At 26.5% G+C, this 13,889-nt stretch overlaps 1 protein-coding gene and 1 long non-coding RNA gene across 2 annotated transcripts; both read left to right on the plus strand.

The window, feature by feature from the left end:
* Window positions 1-1,363: 1,363 nt before the first annotated feature.
* LOC113558143 (E3 ubiquitin-protein ligase RNF8-like) lies at window positions 1,364-8,351 on the plus strand. Its single transcript, XM_026963650.1, has 8 exons — window positions 1,364-1,460; window positions 1,756-1,855; window positions 1,924-2,009; window positions 2,102-2,295; window positions 2,412-2,631; window positions 7,923-7,945; window positions 8,078-8,137; window positions 8,232-8,351. The coding sequence occupies exons 1-8, from the start codon at window positions 1,364-1,366 to the stop codon at window positions 8,349-8,351; spliced, it is 900 nt and encodes a 299-aa protein (XP_026819451.1).
* A 3,593-nt stretch (window positions 8,352-11,944) lies between these two features.
* LOC113559068 lies at window positions 11,945-13,394 on the plus strand. The gene is made up of 4 exons (XR_003405819.1): window positions 11,945-12,081; window positions 12,204-12,292; window positions 12,915-13,038; window positions 13,319-13,394. It is a non-coding gene; the product is annotated as an uncharacterized LOC113559068 (long non-coding RNA).
* Window positions 13,395-13,889: the final 495 nt, after the last annotated feature.

Below are 13,889 nucleotides of genomic sequence, written 5' to 3' on the forward strand. Positions count from 1 at the left end.
TTAAATATCTAAAAGTCTAATGGGACCTATTTCGTACACGATTAAAAGCAAACAAAACACACATTAACGTCATTAACAATATGTTATATACATTATCGGTAAAGACATTTATAATAATTGACATTCTTAAAATGAAAGTTGAATAGATGGATGAAATACATGAATTACATCTTTACTGAAATAATTCAGTGACATAATTATCTAGTGTAGTTTTTATATTTTTTACTTATTTTTGAGTTTTACTTGAAAGAGACTAAAATAAATACAGCCATCTAACGTTGACTTATTTATTTTAATGGAAAAAAATCTATTTATACATACATAAAATACCTATATAATATGAACTATTCTTACTTAGTGTAGTATTATTAAAGTAAAAAAACTCACATTATTCACTTGAAATTTTGCGATATATCGAGTAAATGAAATTCATGTTTTAATAACAATAACATTTAAAGTTTAAATAATCTTGTTAACTTAATAATCAATTTGGCTAGTTTTTTTTTTGATATCTTGAATTTTTTTTATCCAAATTATTAAAATAGTATTTTTTGTATTTGTAAGTTTATTATATTAAGATATTTTTTATTGAGATCGACGTAAGGATCTAGGTACTAATATTTTCTACGTTTTGTATATAATAATTTAGGTACATAAAGAGCATTAAAAATATCAATTCAACAAAACTTAAAAAAAAAATAATGTAAAATGTGTGTGAAAAGTTGTAAAATAAATTAAAAATATCGAAAAAATGTAATAAAAAAGTAAAAATTTTAAAATGTATTTTGTTATCACTTATCATATTATTGATATAGCGCGTTTCGCCACAGACTCGCGGTCGATTAGGATTCTGACGACGACGTCGACGCTACAAGATTCCGCTTGGAGGTGGGAGTGGGTCGGGCGATCTATGAGGACCAGTTTTTGTCAGTAAACGCAACCGGCGCGTTTTGACGTTCGTCAGTCGTCCTCAGCACCGTCATTTTGCTGGTAATATCTTCGTCGGTTTGTTCTGCGGCAACGACCAACCCTCCAACCACCGCCCAGACTGTCAACAACACATCGTCACTATCATTTCGCAGGTGTGTACTCAGAATAGATATTTGTAAATAGCATTTTAGTCAACAGTTTTAAACCGCGTAAAAAACCTACAATTAGAAAAATTAAAGCTTTATAACTATATCATTGAGTTGATGGACATTTTTGCTGATAGTAAACCTTATGCATTTGTAGTGAATATTATATTGTTTAAACTGTTCTAATTGAAACTTATGTGTTGCTGTCAATTTTCTTTCCAGGATAATTTAAAATTTGATTTTAAAACTGTTTTCAGTAACTGTTAACAACACACCTTTGCAGCAAAATGAATCCCGATAACCGTGATGTGTGCCGATTTTACCTGCGAAAATCATGTCGATTTGGAGATAAATGTTTTAATAGACATGAAAAGCCATCATATCGTGAGTAATCATATACTTAAATAATAATTTTATTTCAAGTAATAAAAAATTGGTTGTGATAAAATTGTAACTTGTTAAACGTAATCATCTTTACAATATTTCAATTCAATTAACGGATAATAAATTACAGAGAAATAACAGTGTATAATATGTATCTGACTATATGAGCTATTTAAAACAACACATAGGACTTTGGCATTTTTTTTTTCACTTGTACTTTCAAAACAATTATAGTTAAAAATATTTTAACATTTAACAATAATTTATAATAATTTAATCCTTATATTTTCCTTAGCAAAACTTGATGAAGAACTGCCTGTTCTAACTTTTGAAGTTGCATCAAGCAGCAAGCATCAACAAAAACATAAAAATATTCCCCAGACATTGACAAAAGAGTAAATTTTTCACAAAATTAAGTTATAATTATAACCGTTATATTTTTATTTAAATCATTTATTTTCAGACCAATTGCACATGCACCTTTAAATTCTGCTCAAAATGTAAAACAAAAACGTCCAAAAAAATCATCAAATAAACCACCAGCACAAGGTAAGACAATGACTACCTAAAATTATACTCGTACTTATTTATAATATTATTATAACAGATAGTATAAATAGAGATAATTTTTTTTTTCAAAGATTCGTTTGAACTGCTAAGTGAAAATAAAAATCTTGTCGAAAAAGTGAATATGCTTGAAATATTAGTGAGTTCACTTCACGAACAATTAGAGGAGCAAAGGAAAGAGAATGCTAAGCTCATCAATGAATTTAATAGTATGCAGTTGTATGATGAAGATTACAAATGCCCTGTTTGTTTTGAAGTATTCATAACGGTAAAAATTTAATTATTTTCTAGAACTATATACGTTAAAAGATACAATTAAGAATTAAATTAATCTTAGAATTAAGGTAATGGTTTAATAATTTATCTTATTAATTTTCGATTTAGCCAACATTGCTGAATTGCTCGCACATGTTTTGTGAATGGTGTATTTACAAATTGTTAGAGCAAAACGACCAGTGTCCAATATGTCGGTGTCGAATAATCGACTATACATATTGTTCAAATGCGGGTAACATTATCAATAGAATGATAGAACGGATGCCACATGAAGTCAAAATGAAGTTCAGTAAATTAAAAGCATCCCGTGATGAGGATAAACCAAAAAGTAACATTACTATTAATTTGAATAATGTTTTTCAACCTTATATTTTACATTCATCGATTATGATGGTTATAATTTTTCCTTTAACTGTGTTACTTTACATGATTTTTCGATTCCTGATATTTCTGTATATTACTATTAATAATTATTATAATACTATTCAACCTAATATTTGTTTACATTTCTCGATTAAATTAGTATGATAAGTTTACCTTTAGTTTTTAACATGATTTATCGTTATTTTCCGATTCCTATCTAATCGCATTCAAATTTTAAAAATCTGGCTACATTCATCTAACTATTTTTCCGGTGTTCCCCAAGGACTTTGTTTAGGTTCTCTTTCACTTTTTATTCTTGAAATTTCCAATGATACTCATATTATATTTTATTCTTTTTTCTATTCAATATTTTTTTTCTTTTACTAATGATGCCAAAATGTTTAGCGAGATTAAAACTAAATTTTCAAATTAATCTTTTTAAATTTTTATGGAATAAAAAAATTGTCTTTTTTAAATATTGAAAAGTTTCATATAGTCATGTACTTAATCCTAATCTAAAATAATATAAAATTGTCTTCTATCAACAGTTCACTCAATTAAAAGGATATATTTTGAATATATTTTGAGCTTCAAAATTAATTGTAATAATCCAGAATAAATCATTCGGGATGTTAGCTTTTTTAAATAGGAATATTATTAAGGTAAAAAATCCTGGTATTAGTCAATAAAATTCCCTTTCATTCATTTTTTTGTATTTCTACACGTGTGAATTTTAAAACTTATACTGTTGTTTTTAAAAAAATGTTTAATTGTTTATCTGACACTATTTCATACTTTTATGTTATTAAATTATTATCATAGTTTTTATTAATATATATATTACATTTTGTTAAAGAGGATACGTTTATTGAATATACCATAAAAATATTAATAAATACATTTATTATTTTTAATCGTACAAAATTGTTTTATTATTATAGGTTTACTACTGCGTGCTGAACGTGAACAACTTGAGTTAATAAGAATTACATTAAATGGATACATTTCAATATAATTTTAATTTTTTTTATATTTTTAATACACATAGTACATATTTTATATTATTTTAAATTATTATTATTCCTATACTCGTAATAAAATTAGTAACTTGATTCTATCATGACTTATGATAAAATATCAATAATGGGACATAGACTAATTATTAGTGATTGTAAGCTATATTAAAGAATACGATTTTAATTGTTTTTTTTATTTATTTAAACAAGTCAAAAAATTTATTATAGTTTATGCTGTGTGGTGCAATAAATTTGCTAAATATTTATGTGACAAATTTGAAATTATTATAGTTTTCAATTTTTATAGAATATTAAGAATTCCAAACAACGATTTCTATTATTTTTTTTATAAACTTTTATATTAGAAATAAAAATTTGTGTTACCTAGTTTTAAGAAGAACTTATGTAAATATTAAAATAATAGACATAATTATAATAACAATTACGAATTAATGTTATTAGTCATATATTATTAAGAATGTATTAGCTATATATATTCAAACGGATTCTTTCATTGTATAAATATATACCTAATAAAATAGTGAAAATTAAACATTCACACTTTTGTGTAATTGAAAGCTTTATTTTACAATATACAGAATATATGTAATTTCTAACAGGCATAGTTCTAGTCATAATAATTTGGGTACCTAGTTGTCACTTTTTTAGTGGCTGGACATAAGGTAATTTATATTTTAACAGGTATACCTAGTGCTTCATTACTAGTGCACGATAATCATGTAGGCGGTAAGATGCGATACCTTATCAACGGATCAGTCACCTTAGTTGCAATATTTCGTATAATCGTATACAATATACATTATTCCTACATTTTTATCTTTGATATAAGTCGTTTTCAACCTGTGTGCCGTAAAAGTCCAAGCAGTATGCCGTGTTACTATTTTCTACATAATATATGTATATATTTTATATATTACATGGATTAATGTGACATGCACATTTTATAAAAAGTTTAAGGTTTTTTTTATTTTTTTTTTATAGGTTCCACAATTTTAAAAGGGTTGAAAACCATTGATTCTAAACGATTCCACAAATGTTTGTCTTTCAAACAATTTATTTTATTTTATCTAAACGTATCATAATTGAGAACAAATATTACTTAAACGTACCTTGATCAATAATCATTAAAGATCATAAACTGTAAATAAATATTCAGAACCACATTAAGTGACCTAAAGTTACTTAACGGATGTATCATAGTACAATCAATGTGTATACTTGCTATTGATTGATAAAATAATACTGAGAAATAACATAACATTAATGTTTATCCATTTAACATATTATCGGTATTAAGTTTATTCACTCATACAACTATTTTCACAGTAAAAACAAAGCATAATATAGTTTTATATAATGACTATATTTTAGTTACTGCAATGAGAGAACAGAACAATTTTGTAAATTTATATAATAAAAAAATAATAATGACAGAACTACTGTAACAATAAAAACTCATAGAATTTACTTCTATATATTTGAGATCAATCATCAAAAAAAAATTTAGAGTGTAAATTTTAGTAAGTAACATAATTTGGCATATTAATGTATCATAAGAACAATGAATTGCATCTTTCGTACTGAACTATTGGAAATATTGAAGTTTCAGAACTATTATTAATTAAGCAGACAATCCCCAGATCAGGCAGATCATATGTATAAATACCAACAAATATTAAGAAAAATAAAAATGTTTATCCATTGCCAAAGATTTAAAATCAAAATAAAAGTTTAAGATTTAGTTTTTTAAAATATGACATATGACCAGGAATACTGATTTTAAGTTGAGGCATTAACTAACTGATAACAATTGGGAGCCAGGCATAGTAATTCTACAGTTATTTTGTATATTATGGTTGCTGATTCGGGTACACAGAGGTTTGCATACTATAGTGAATCTGAAAAAACAATAATCAATGGATCAATTTTCAATAAACATGTAATATAATAAAGAATTGTCTTTTAACAAAAATAATATTGATTCCTTACAGCTTTAAGAAGAATGCCAAGTAATACCCAGACATCAAGCATGTCTTCCACAAGCGTGTCCTAAGCTTTACCTAAAAAAAAAATATAAAATAATAAGTTATACATTGTGTACATTTTTGCTATTGGCTTATTTGTATAACAATTCGATGTGCCAGGTATAATTTCCATTTGATTCATTAGACCAGCATCATGATCTCCGTACAAACCAATAGCATGAACTTTGTCTACACACGTCAACGCTTCTTATTTATGATATATCTACAAACAGTTGAACAAGCTTATAATATTGTTATAAAATATAAAAAAATTTTAATTTTACCATTGACAGTATTTATTATTTACCTCGCAAAGCTTTTTGAGTGTACATATTACACCGGTCATAGAGTAAATTGTTTCAAATACAACTATCTTAGGTATAGCCTTATCAATGTACATTAATAGTTCTTCCAAATGTTGTGGATCATTGTGACAAAATATATGCTTGGGAGCCCCAAAATTACAAATACCTTGTATCATTGATACATGATTACCAGAATCAGAAAATATATATAAGCTTAACATATTTAACAAATACAAAATTATTAGTTGATATGTACTAACAATTTATTAAATATTCATGAATATCAATGGTCTATACCTGGTACCATTTACTCCAACGTAAATAATGTAGAGTCATTTGCAACAAATTGTCGTGATTGGTTGTTATTAATAATGACTTCAACGACTAATACAACTATGATGAAATATAATATAAGCATTAAAACATCAAATTTTATTTTTTAATGTTATTTATTAATAGATAATTTAATATTTGAATTTGATTTAAAATTTGTATAAGTTACCTAGTCATCGTTTAAATTATTCAATTAACAGCATAAAATATTAGTAATATTAATAATAATTTGGTACCAGTTTTAGATTTGGGTTCAATAACATCCTCTTCAATTTCTTTGCTAACTTTTTTTACTGCTTTTGTACTACTTTCGTTTTCTAAAAATTGGCACGTTATCAATTTTTTCATTTATAACACCTGTAGGGTCCAACATTTATAAATCTAGACATAAATGCACACAGTCATGTGTGCAGATGTCTTAAGCAAGCCCAAAACAAAGTTCATGACATAGGTAGTTGGCAGTTTAGATATGAATGGGCACGTTCATGATCCTGAACTAAGCAAATATATAAATAATAATTAGTATTTAACTATTGATGACTTAAATATTAATTATAAATTTAAATATTACTTATATTTATAATAAATATAAAATAATATTAATTTTAAACAGTATCTATTCATAAAAATAAATACAGTGAAATTTGACAATAATGACTTTCAAGGAATCTAGGAAATCTTATTGTTTTATCAAAATTTAGTTATATCGGGATATAAATAAAACAATGATTATACAATTTTAAACTTTAAAATTAATTTTTTGAAATATTTTATATTTTATGTATTAATATTTGTGTTTTATCTTATTCTACACTCATAAAGTGTTCTCTTAATGAGTTTTAGCTAGATTTTTAAAAAATACTCATATCTCACTATAAAATTATACAAAATAATATCAATAAAACCGTATGAAATGCCCTAGATCTTTAAGTTTGATAATTAGTAAATTTAATTAATATTAAAATTAACAACATAAACTAAATTTGAATGAATGTAAATTTGCATGTTGTATGTTAGTAAGATGGAGACAATATATGCTAATAGCTTCCTAATAAAACATAATTTTTTATTGTATAAAAGCACTATTTTTAAATTAATAAATTTATTTTTTTGATATACATATTATATGAAGAATAATAGTTACTTAACAGATGTATCATAGTACAATCAATGCGTATACTTGCTATTGATTAATAAAATAATACCATTGATTAAACAATATTGTATAATCAATGGTGGAACGAACTTCGCAAACATCGTTATCACCCACCTTCACACAAAACTTAATTTTTGATTACTAGAATTTCTCCCAAGTAAGTCGTGTTTCCGTCCTAGGGTATTTCACCCGAGATTCACGGGCCGCTAGTGTCCAATAAATTATGAAACCGAGAACTGTTACGGGACGGGGTCTGGTGAGGGGTGTGCGTAGTGCGTATCAGTAAACATGTGATCATACCTATCTAATTAGTTATTTGCCACGGTCATAACATAAATTTTGCAAATTCAAGATTGTAAACCTTAAATCATTTAATGATCTAAGTTGTAAACAATATTCAGATTATCAAATTTATTCCTCTATGGTATTTATTAACCTATTTAGCAAAAACCACGCATTTCATCTATGCGTGTCCTGGTGTCCTCAATGTGTTCCACGAATTGTATCTATAATTAACTTAATTAAAATCATTGTTGTTGCAAATTACTTGTTATAGCACACAAATTCTCCATCTGTCAGAAAAAAAATATTTGTCAAATTATTACCTGCCATTCAGGTATGTATTATATAATAATTAAAGTTGGCATATTTTTGAAGAAGACTGGTATCATCCAACTTATATTAAATGATGTTTTTTAATTAAATTATAGATTCTTTATAACCGTACCATGGCACATATTGGCTTGTGTGCATTTTGTCAAGGCAACATTAAAGATGCTCACAACTGTTTGGTTGATCTAATGATGACCGAAAAAGTGAAAGAGTTATGAGCCCAGGGATTATTACCACAAGTAAATACTTAATAGTTTCCTTAATTTATTCTACGAAAGTGATCGAGTGAGAGATATGTTAGAAATTGTGCATGCGCAGTAGTCGGCCGCCGACTGTGTTTCTCATTTTGAATAGACTATGGCCTGTTTCACATACGCGATGTATCGTAAGTGCGCGTTTTCAGTTATATTGGTTAAATACATACCGCGCTACTCCAACGATGGCGCGTATGAACTCAATCAATGTAAACTAAAAACGCTCGCGTATGATACGCGTCCATGTGAAACGTGCCTAAAGCTCTGTTAGTTTATGGTCTTACACCAATATCAAATGTTATGTTAAGGATTTTTCAAAACAAAAAAAAAACAATTATCTAAAAAAGTTGCATTCATTATAATGTAACAAATTTTATTCATACATTTAGATTAACAAATAATTCATTTAAATCCCTTTGAACTTTTTTAGCCCTTAAAATAACATTAAAAGTTTAAAAATTAATTTAATTTGGTTATATTTAAATAAGTCTATATTATTATCTTTGCTAGTTTATCACGAGTAATCAGAAACAACTCATTTTTAATTTCAATTTCAATAATTTACATCTTTTTAACAATTTAAAAAAAAATTAATCTCGGTAAAAAAGGAATATTCATAATTGGAATAAAAAGTTTTTATTGCCACGAGACATTCTTTAACTAAACAGCTCGAACAGCTTTAACTTCATAAACAATCCAAAGTATTGAAATCATAATATAAATACTTAAAAATTAAAAAATTTAACTGTTATTTCAATAAATATTGAAGTCCAAAAATTCAGTCATTTTAATTAAATTTACCGTATATGTAATAATCTACTTTATAAATAAATGATAATAAATTTCAAAATCGTGTATTGATAAATTAATTGTTCAACTTGTGCTTTGCGACTCGTGTGATCTTCAATACTACAATTTAAAACAGTGTTATTCTGCAGGTAGTAGTGTATTGTACTTTATTAGGTACTATTTCAGATGTTGAATAAACCTATGTATATGTATGTTGCTATATTATGTTTGAATTCGTCAATGCAGAATTTAAGTTTGCTAAATCTATGTTTCATTTAAAAAATTTATTTATATAATCAATCTGACAACCCTATTTGCATTAGCATTTAACAATTCGTGTAGTGGGAAATATAATTTTGAATATTAAGATATTTAATTAATTTGTCCAATACCTTAACCGTGGTGCAAACTTTTATCGAGTGACACAACAACATTTTAATTGCTGTATCATCCACATATTCACTCAGTACCACGATTCCCTCTCCACAAGAGCATTACATCATTTCATGGAAAATTTATTCTACTGCAGTTCTTACTGAAAATAATAATTATTACTTCAATAAAAATAATTTTTCATAATAATGTAAACTACTGCTATTTAAGTATTTACTATTATTCATTATCAACAAATAAATTGAGAAAATCGATAACTTTTAAATATTAACATGTATTATATAAGTAAGTATTTATATTATATATATATATTATTTGAATCTTAAAAATATGGTTCACATTTGCGAATTTCTAACTTTTTTTATATAAATACGTATCACATTAGTGTGAATGATGCTAGCTCGTTGATCAGTTGGTTTTTATTATCTTAAAGTTTGGCGTGTAAGTACTAAGTAATTGTAGAGAAGAGCAGCATTTTCGTTGATTTAAAGTAATTTAAGAACACATTTGAGACAAACCATGGTACGGGGAATCGGACATTTCGGCACGGCTGTTTCGGCTCGAAAATATAACGGCGCTGGAAATTTCGGCGCGGCGTTTTTTTTTTAAATTAACTTTTACTATTATGAAAAATAATCGTAATAAAATCGTCAATAGTGCAATCCTACCAAATATAACTGTTATCGTGTAACGTAAAAACCGATTATATGGGTAAGATAAAGGTGTAGGTTATTAACCCACATAAATTTTAAAAATACAAAATAAATAATATAACAATAAAGTTTTATATGTTTAATAATATTTTTATTTTATATGGTTAAAATATGCATAATATTATGATACCTAATGGTTTTATAATTATTTTTAAAAAATGAATTAATAATACTTTAAAAATGTTTGACCTATATAATTATCTTCTAAAGATAATCTGAAGATAAAGATTCTGGATTACACTGTTTGCTTTATAGTTGATACGCTATATACGTATACATATTCATAAATTTATCTTAACTGCTGTGGGTTAATAACCTATACCTTTATCTTACCTATATAGATATACAGTCGGTTTTTACGTTACACAATAACAACTATATTTGGTAGTATTGCACTATTGACGATTTTATTACGATTATTTTTCATCGTAATAATAGTTAATTCAAAAAAATTAACGCCACGCTGAAATTTCCTCGCGCCGAAATTTCCAACGCCGATATATCTTCGCGCCGAAATGTCCTAGACCCACGGTACGCCACTAATTATACGCTGACAGATATTTTAGAAACATTGTATTGGTCTTTTATTTGGATTCTTAGCAGAGCCTCAGTTTACGATACCATTTTATACTATCCATTACAATTTTTTTTTATGAATTATTATAGAACTGTACGTCTATACATGTATTCGATATTTATTAGGTATAAATGTATAATACGATGAAATTAGTAAATTTTACAACGTTGCATACAATTGCATACAAAATCGTGTTAATTTTTTTTTTACTTTTAACCCATCTACAAGTATACGCAAGTACGCAATCGTGTTGCCAAAAAGTATACAAAAATCGAAAACTTAATAATTATGATACAAATTATGATAATTGATTACAATATTTTCTGCTGATATCGAGTGTCAAGTTGTGTCACTTGTGATAAAAATTGAATGATAGTGGTTTGATTTGATTTATTATAAAATAATTATCATACATCAATGTTATGTCATGTCTAACACTGTTTTTAAATAACATTTTTATTTTTTAAACAACGCTTCTGTCATTTTGTGTGGAATCGTGTGAATAAAATAATGTGCCTATGCTGAATCGTGAAATATAACAGCGTTATTTTTGATTTTTAATCAATAGATTTCTTATGTTATCCAAACTAAAAAAAATTTTTTTCGCACGAGGCTATATCTTCACAAACAATAAGAAAATCGACCCAAAATGACCAAGTGAAAAATTCGAAAAATAATATTAGAATGAAAAACGATCTGACTAATATTACAATATTGTAATTGTTATCGCTTATCATTGTAACATGTGAAATATTTAAGACAAAAATAAAATGTGTGTATAATCTTTTTAATCGATAAAATAAATAAGAAATAGAAAAAATTTAATAAAAAGTAAAATATTGATTTTGTAATCACTAACCACAGTTGACAGTAATTTATTATGTAGCGCGTTTCGCTACCGACTCGGTCGGTCTTCGGACGCCAACGCTAAAGATGGATACCGCGGAGAGTCGTGTGGTGGGAACGGGTCGGGCGATGTAGCAGGACTAGTTTTGGTAGCAACTACAACAGGCGCGTTTCGGCGTTTGGCAGTTCAGCGGTTGCCAGTTATCCTCCTCAGTACAGTACAGTCTTTTGCTGGTCATCTCCCCGTCAGATTGTTCCGTAACGGAGACTGACCCTTTAACCGCCATCATACCACAGGTACGTACTCAGTATAGGCACTTGTCAGTGTGCATATTTAATAACGTCAAGTGTTCGTTGTTGTAATTCAGGTGTTCAGGTGAATATAATAATATTATTATTACCGCAATAGTTTATAAATAATAATAACAATTATTATAATAAAATACTATTTAATATCATGTGGATAAAATATTAATGACATTTTTGTTTTATTTTTAGCGTCCAAAACGCTACAGTCTCGTGCACGTCACCCACAACCTTGTTGTCCAGAAGTACGGAAGAGCCGTTGCTACGATCAAAAGTTTCAGGTATGAAAAACTATAATACATGTGTACTTAACAATCGTCTGGTACACGGGTGGTGTGACATTTTTTGGGTGAAACTGTGTAGAATAACGTGCAACCACCGTACCGACATAGTAGAGTTAGAAAAATGCATGTTTATTTTCAATTTGTTTTACAGCATTATTTATAGTGGTCTGTAATTATACAACTGTAGTTTTAAAATTTGTAAAACCACTATATGGATAGATTATATTACCAGGTTCATCGTTTCAAACTTCTTCGACTGAGAGTTCCACATTAACATTCCTATCAATTATTATTCTTTAGTATAACTACGTTCATTTTAAAAGTTCCTCTTGTTGATAACATTCAAACGTTATAAATCAATTAAGTTTATCTGAATGTTGCATTATAATGATCTATCTATTCTATTTACAATTGAAATTTCAACCATGTAAAAACACAAATAAAAAAAATTAAAAATTTACATCTATCATTAAATTGATGGACATTTTTTCTGGTAATGAATAAACATTATGCACATTGTGAATATTATATTGTTTAAACTGTTCTAATTGAAACTGATTTTTTGTTGTCAATTTTATTTTTGGCATACTTTAAAATTTAATTTTAAAACTGTTTTCAGCAACTGTTAACAATATACCTTTGTAGCAATATGAACCCTGACAACCATGTATGTAAATTTTACCTGCAAAAATCTTGTCGGTTTGGAGATAAATGTTGGAATAGACATGAAAAGCCATCATATTGTGAGTAATCATATACTTTAATAATAATAAATTGGTTGTGATAAAATAGTAACATGTCAAATGTTGTAATTATCTTTACAATATATTAATTCAATTAATAGATATGAAACTATGGAAAAATATTATATATGACTTAAGTATTTTTTTTTTATTTGTACATTTAAATCAATTATGGCTAAAAATATTATAACAATAAAATTAATTGATAATAATATAATCTTTGTATTTTACTTAATAAAACTCGATGATGAATTCCCCATTTTATCTTTTAATGTTGTAGCAAGCAGTAAACATCAACAATTACATCAAAATGTTCAGCAGACATTGACTATCAAGTACATTTTTCACAAAATTAAGTTATTATTATAATCATTGTATTATATGTATTATATTTTTGATTTATACTATTTATTTTCAGATCAAATGCACATTCAGCTTTAAATTCTGCTCAGAATATAAATCAAATACATCCAAAAAAATCATCAATAAAAGGCAAGAAAATAATATTTATTTATATTATATTATGTAAATTCATTTTTTATTTTTTTTCAAAGATTTGTTACAATTGAGAAATAAAAATAAAAAGCTTATCAAAAAAATTAATTTGCTTGAAACATCAGTTGATACACTTAGCAATCAATTAAATTGGCAAGAGAGAAAGAATGCTAAGTTTATAGATGAATTTAATATGATGCGGTTGAATGACGAAGATTACAAATGCCTTATTTGTTTACGAGTATTCATAAGGGTAAATATTCAATAATTTTCAATAACTTTATATGTATATAAATTAGATTCAATTAAAAATTAAAATGATCTAGATTTTCGCAGAATAGCTATAACTTTTTTAT

This window comes from Rhopalosiphum maidis, chromosome 3 (assembly GCF_003676215.2).
Source record: "Rhopalosiphum maidis isolate BTI-1 chromosome 3, ASM367621v3, whole genome shotgun sequence".
Classification (NCBI taxonomy): Eukaryota; Metazoa; Arthropoda; class Insecta; order Hemiptera; family Aphididae; genus Rhopalosiphum; species Rhopalosiphum maidis.

Coding starts and splice junctions, on each gene's coding strand:
- LOC113558143 (XM_026963650.1), top strand. CDS start 1,364: ATGAATCCCGATAACCGTGATGTGTGCCGATTTTACCTGCGAAAATCA. Junction 1,461..1,755: donor ACATGAAAAGCCATCATATC/GTGAGTAATCAT, acceptor TATTTTCCTTAG/CAAAACTTGATGAAGAACTG. Junction 2,010..2,101: donor AAATAAACCACCAGCACAAG/GTAAGACAATGA, acceptor TTTTTTTCAAAG/ATTCGTTTGAACTGCTAAGT.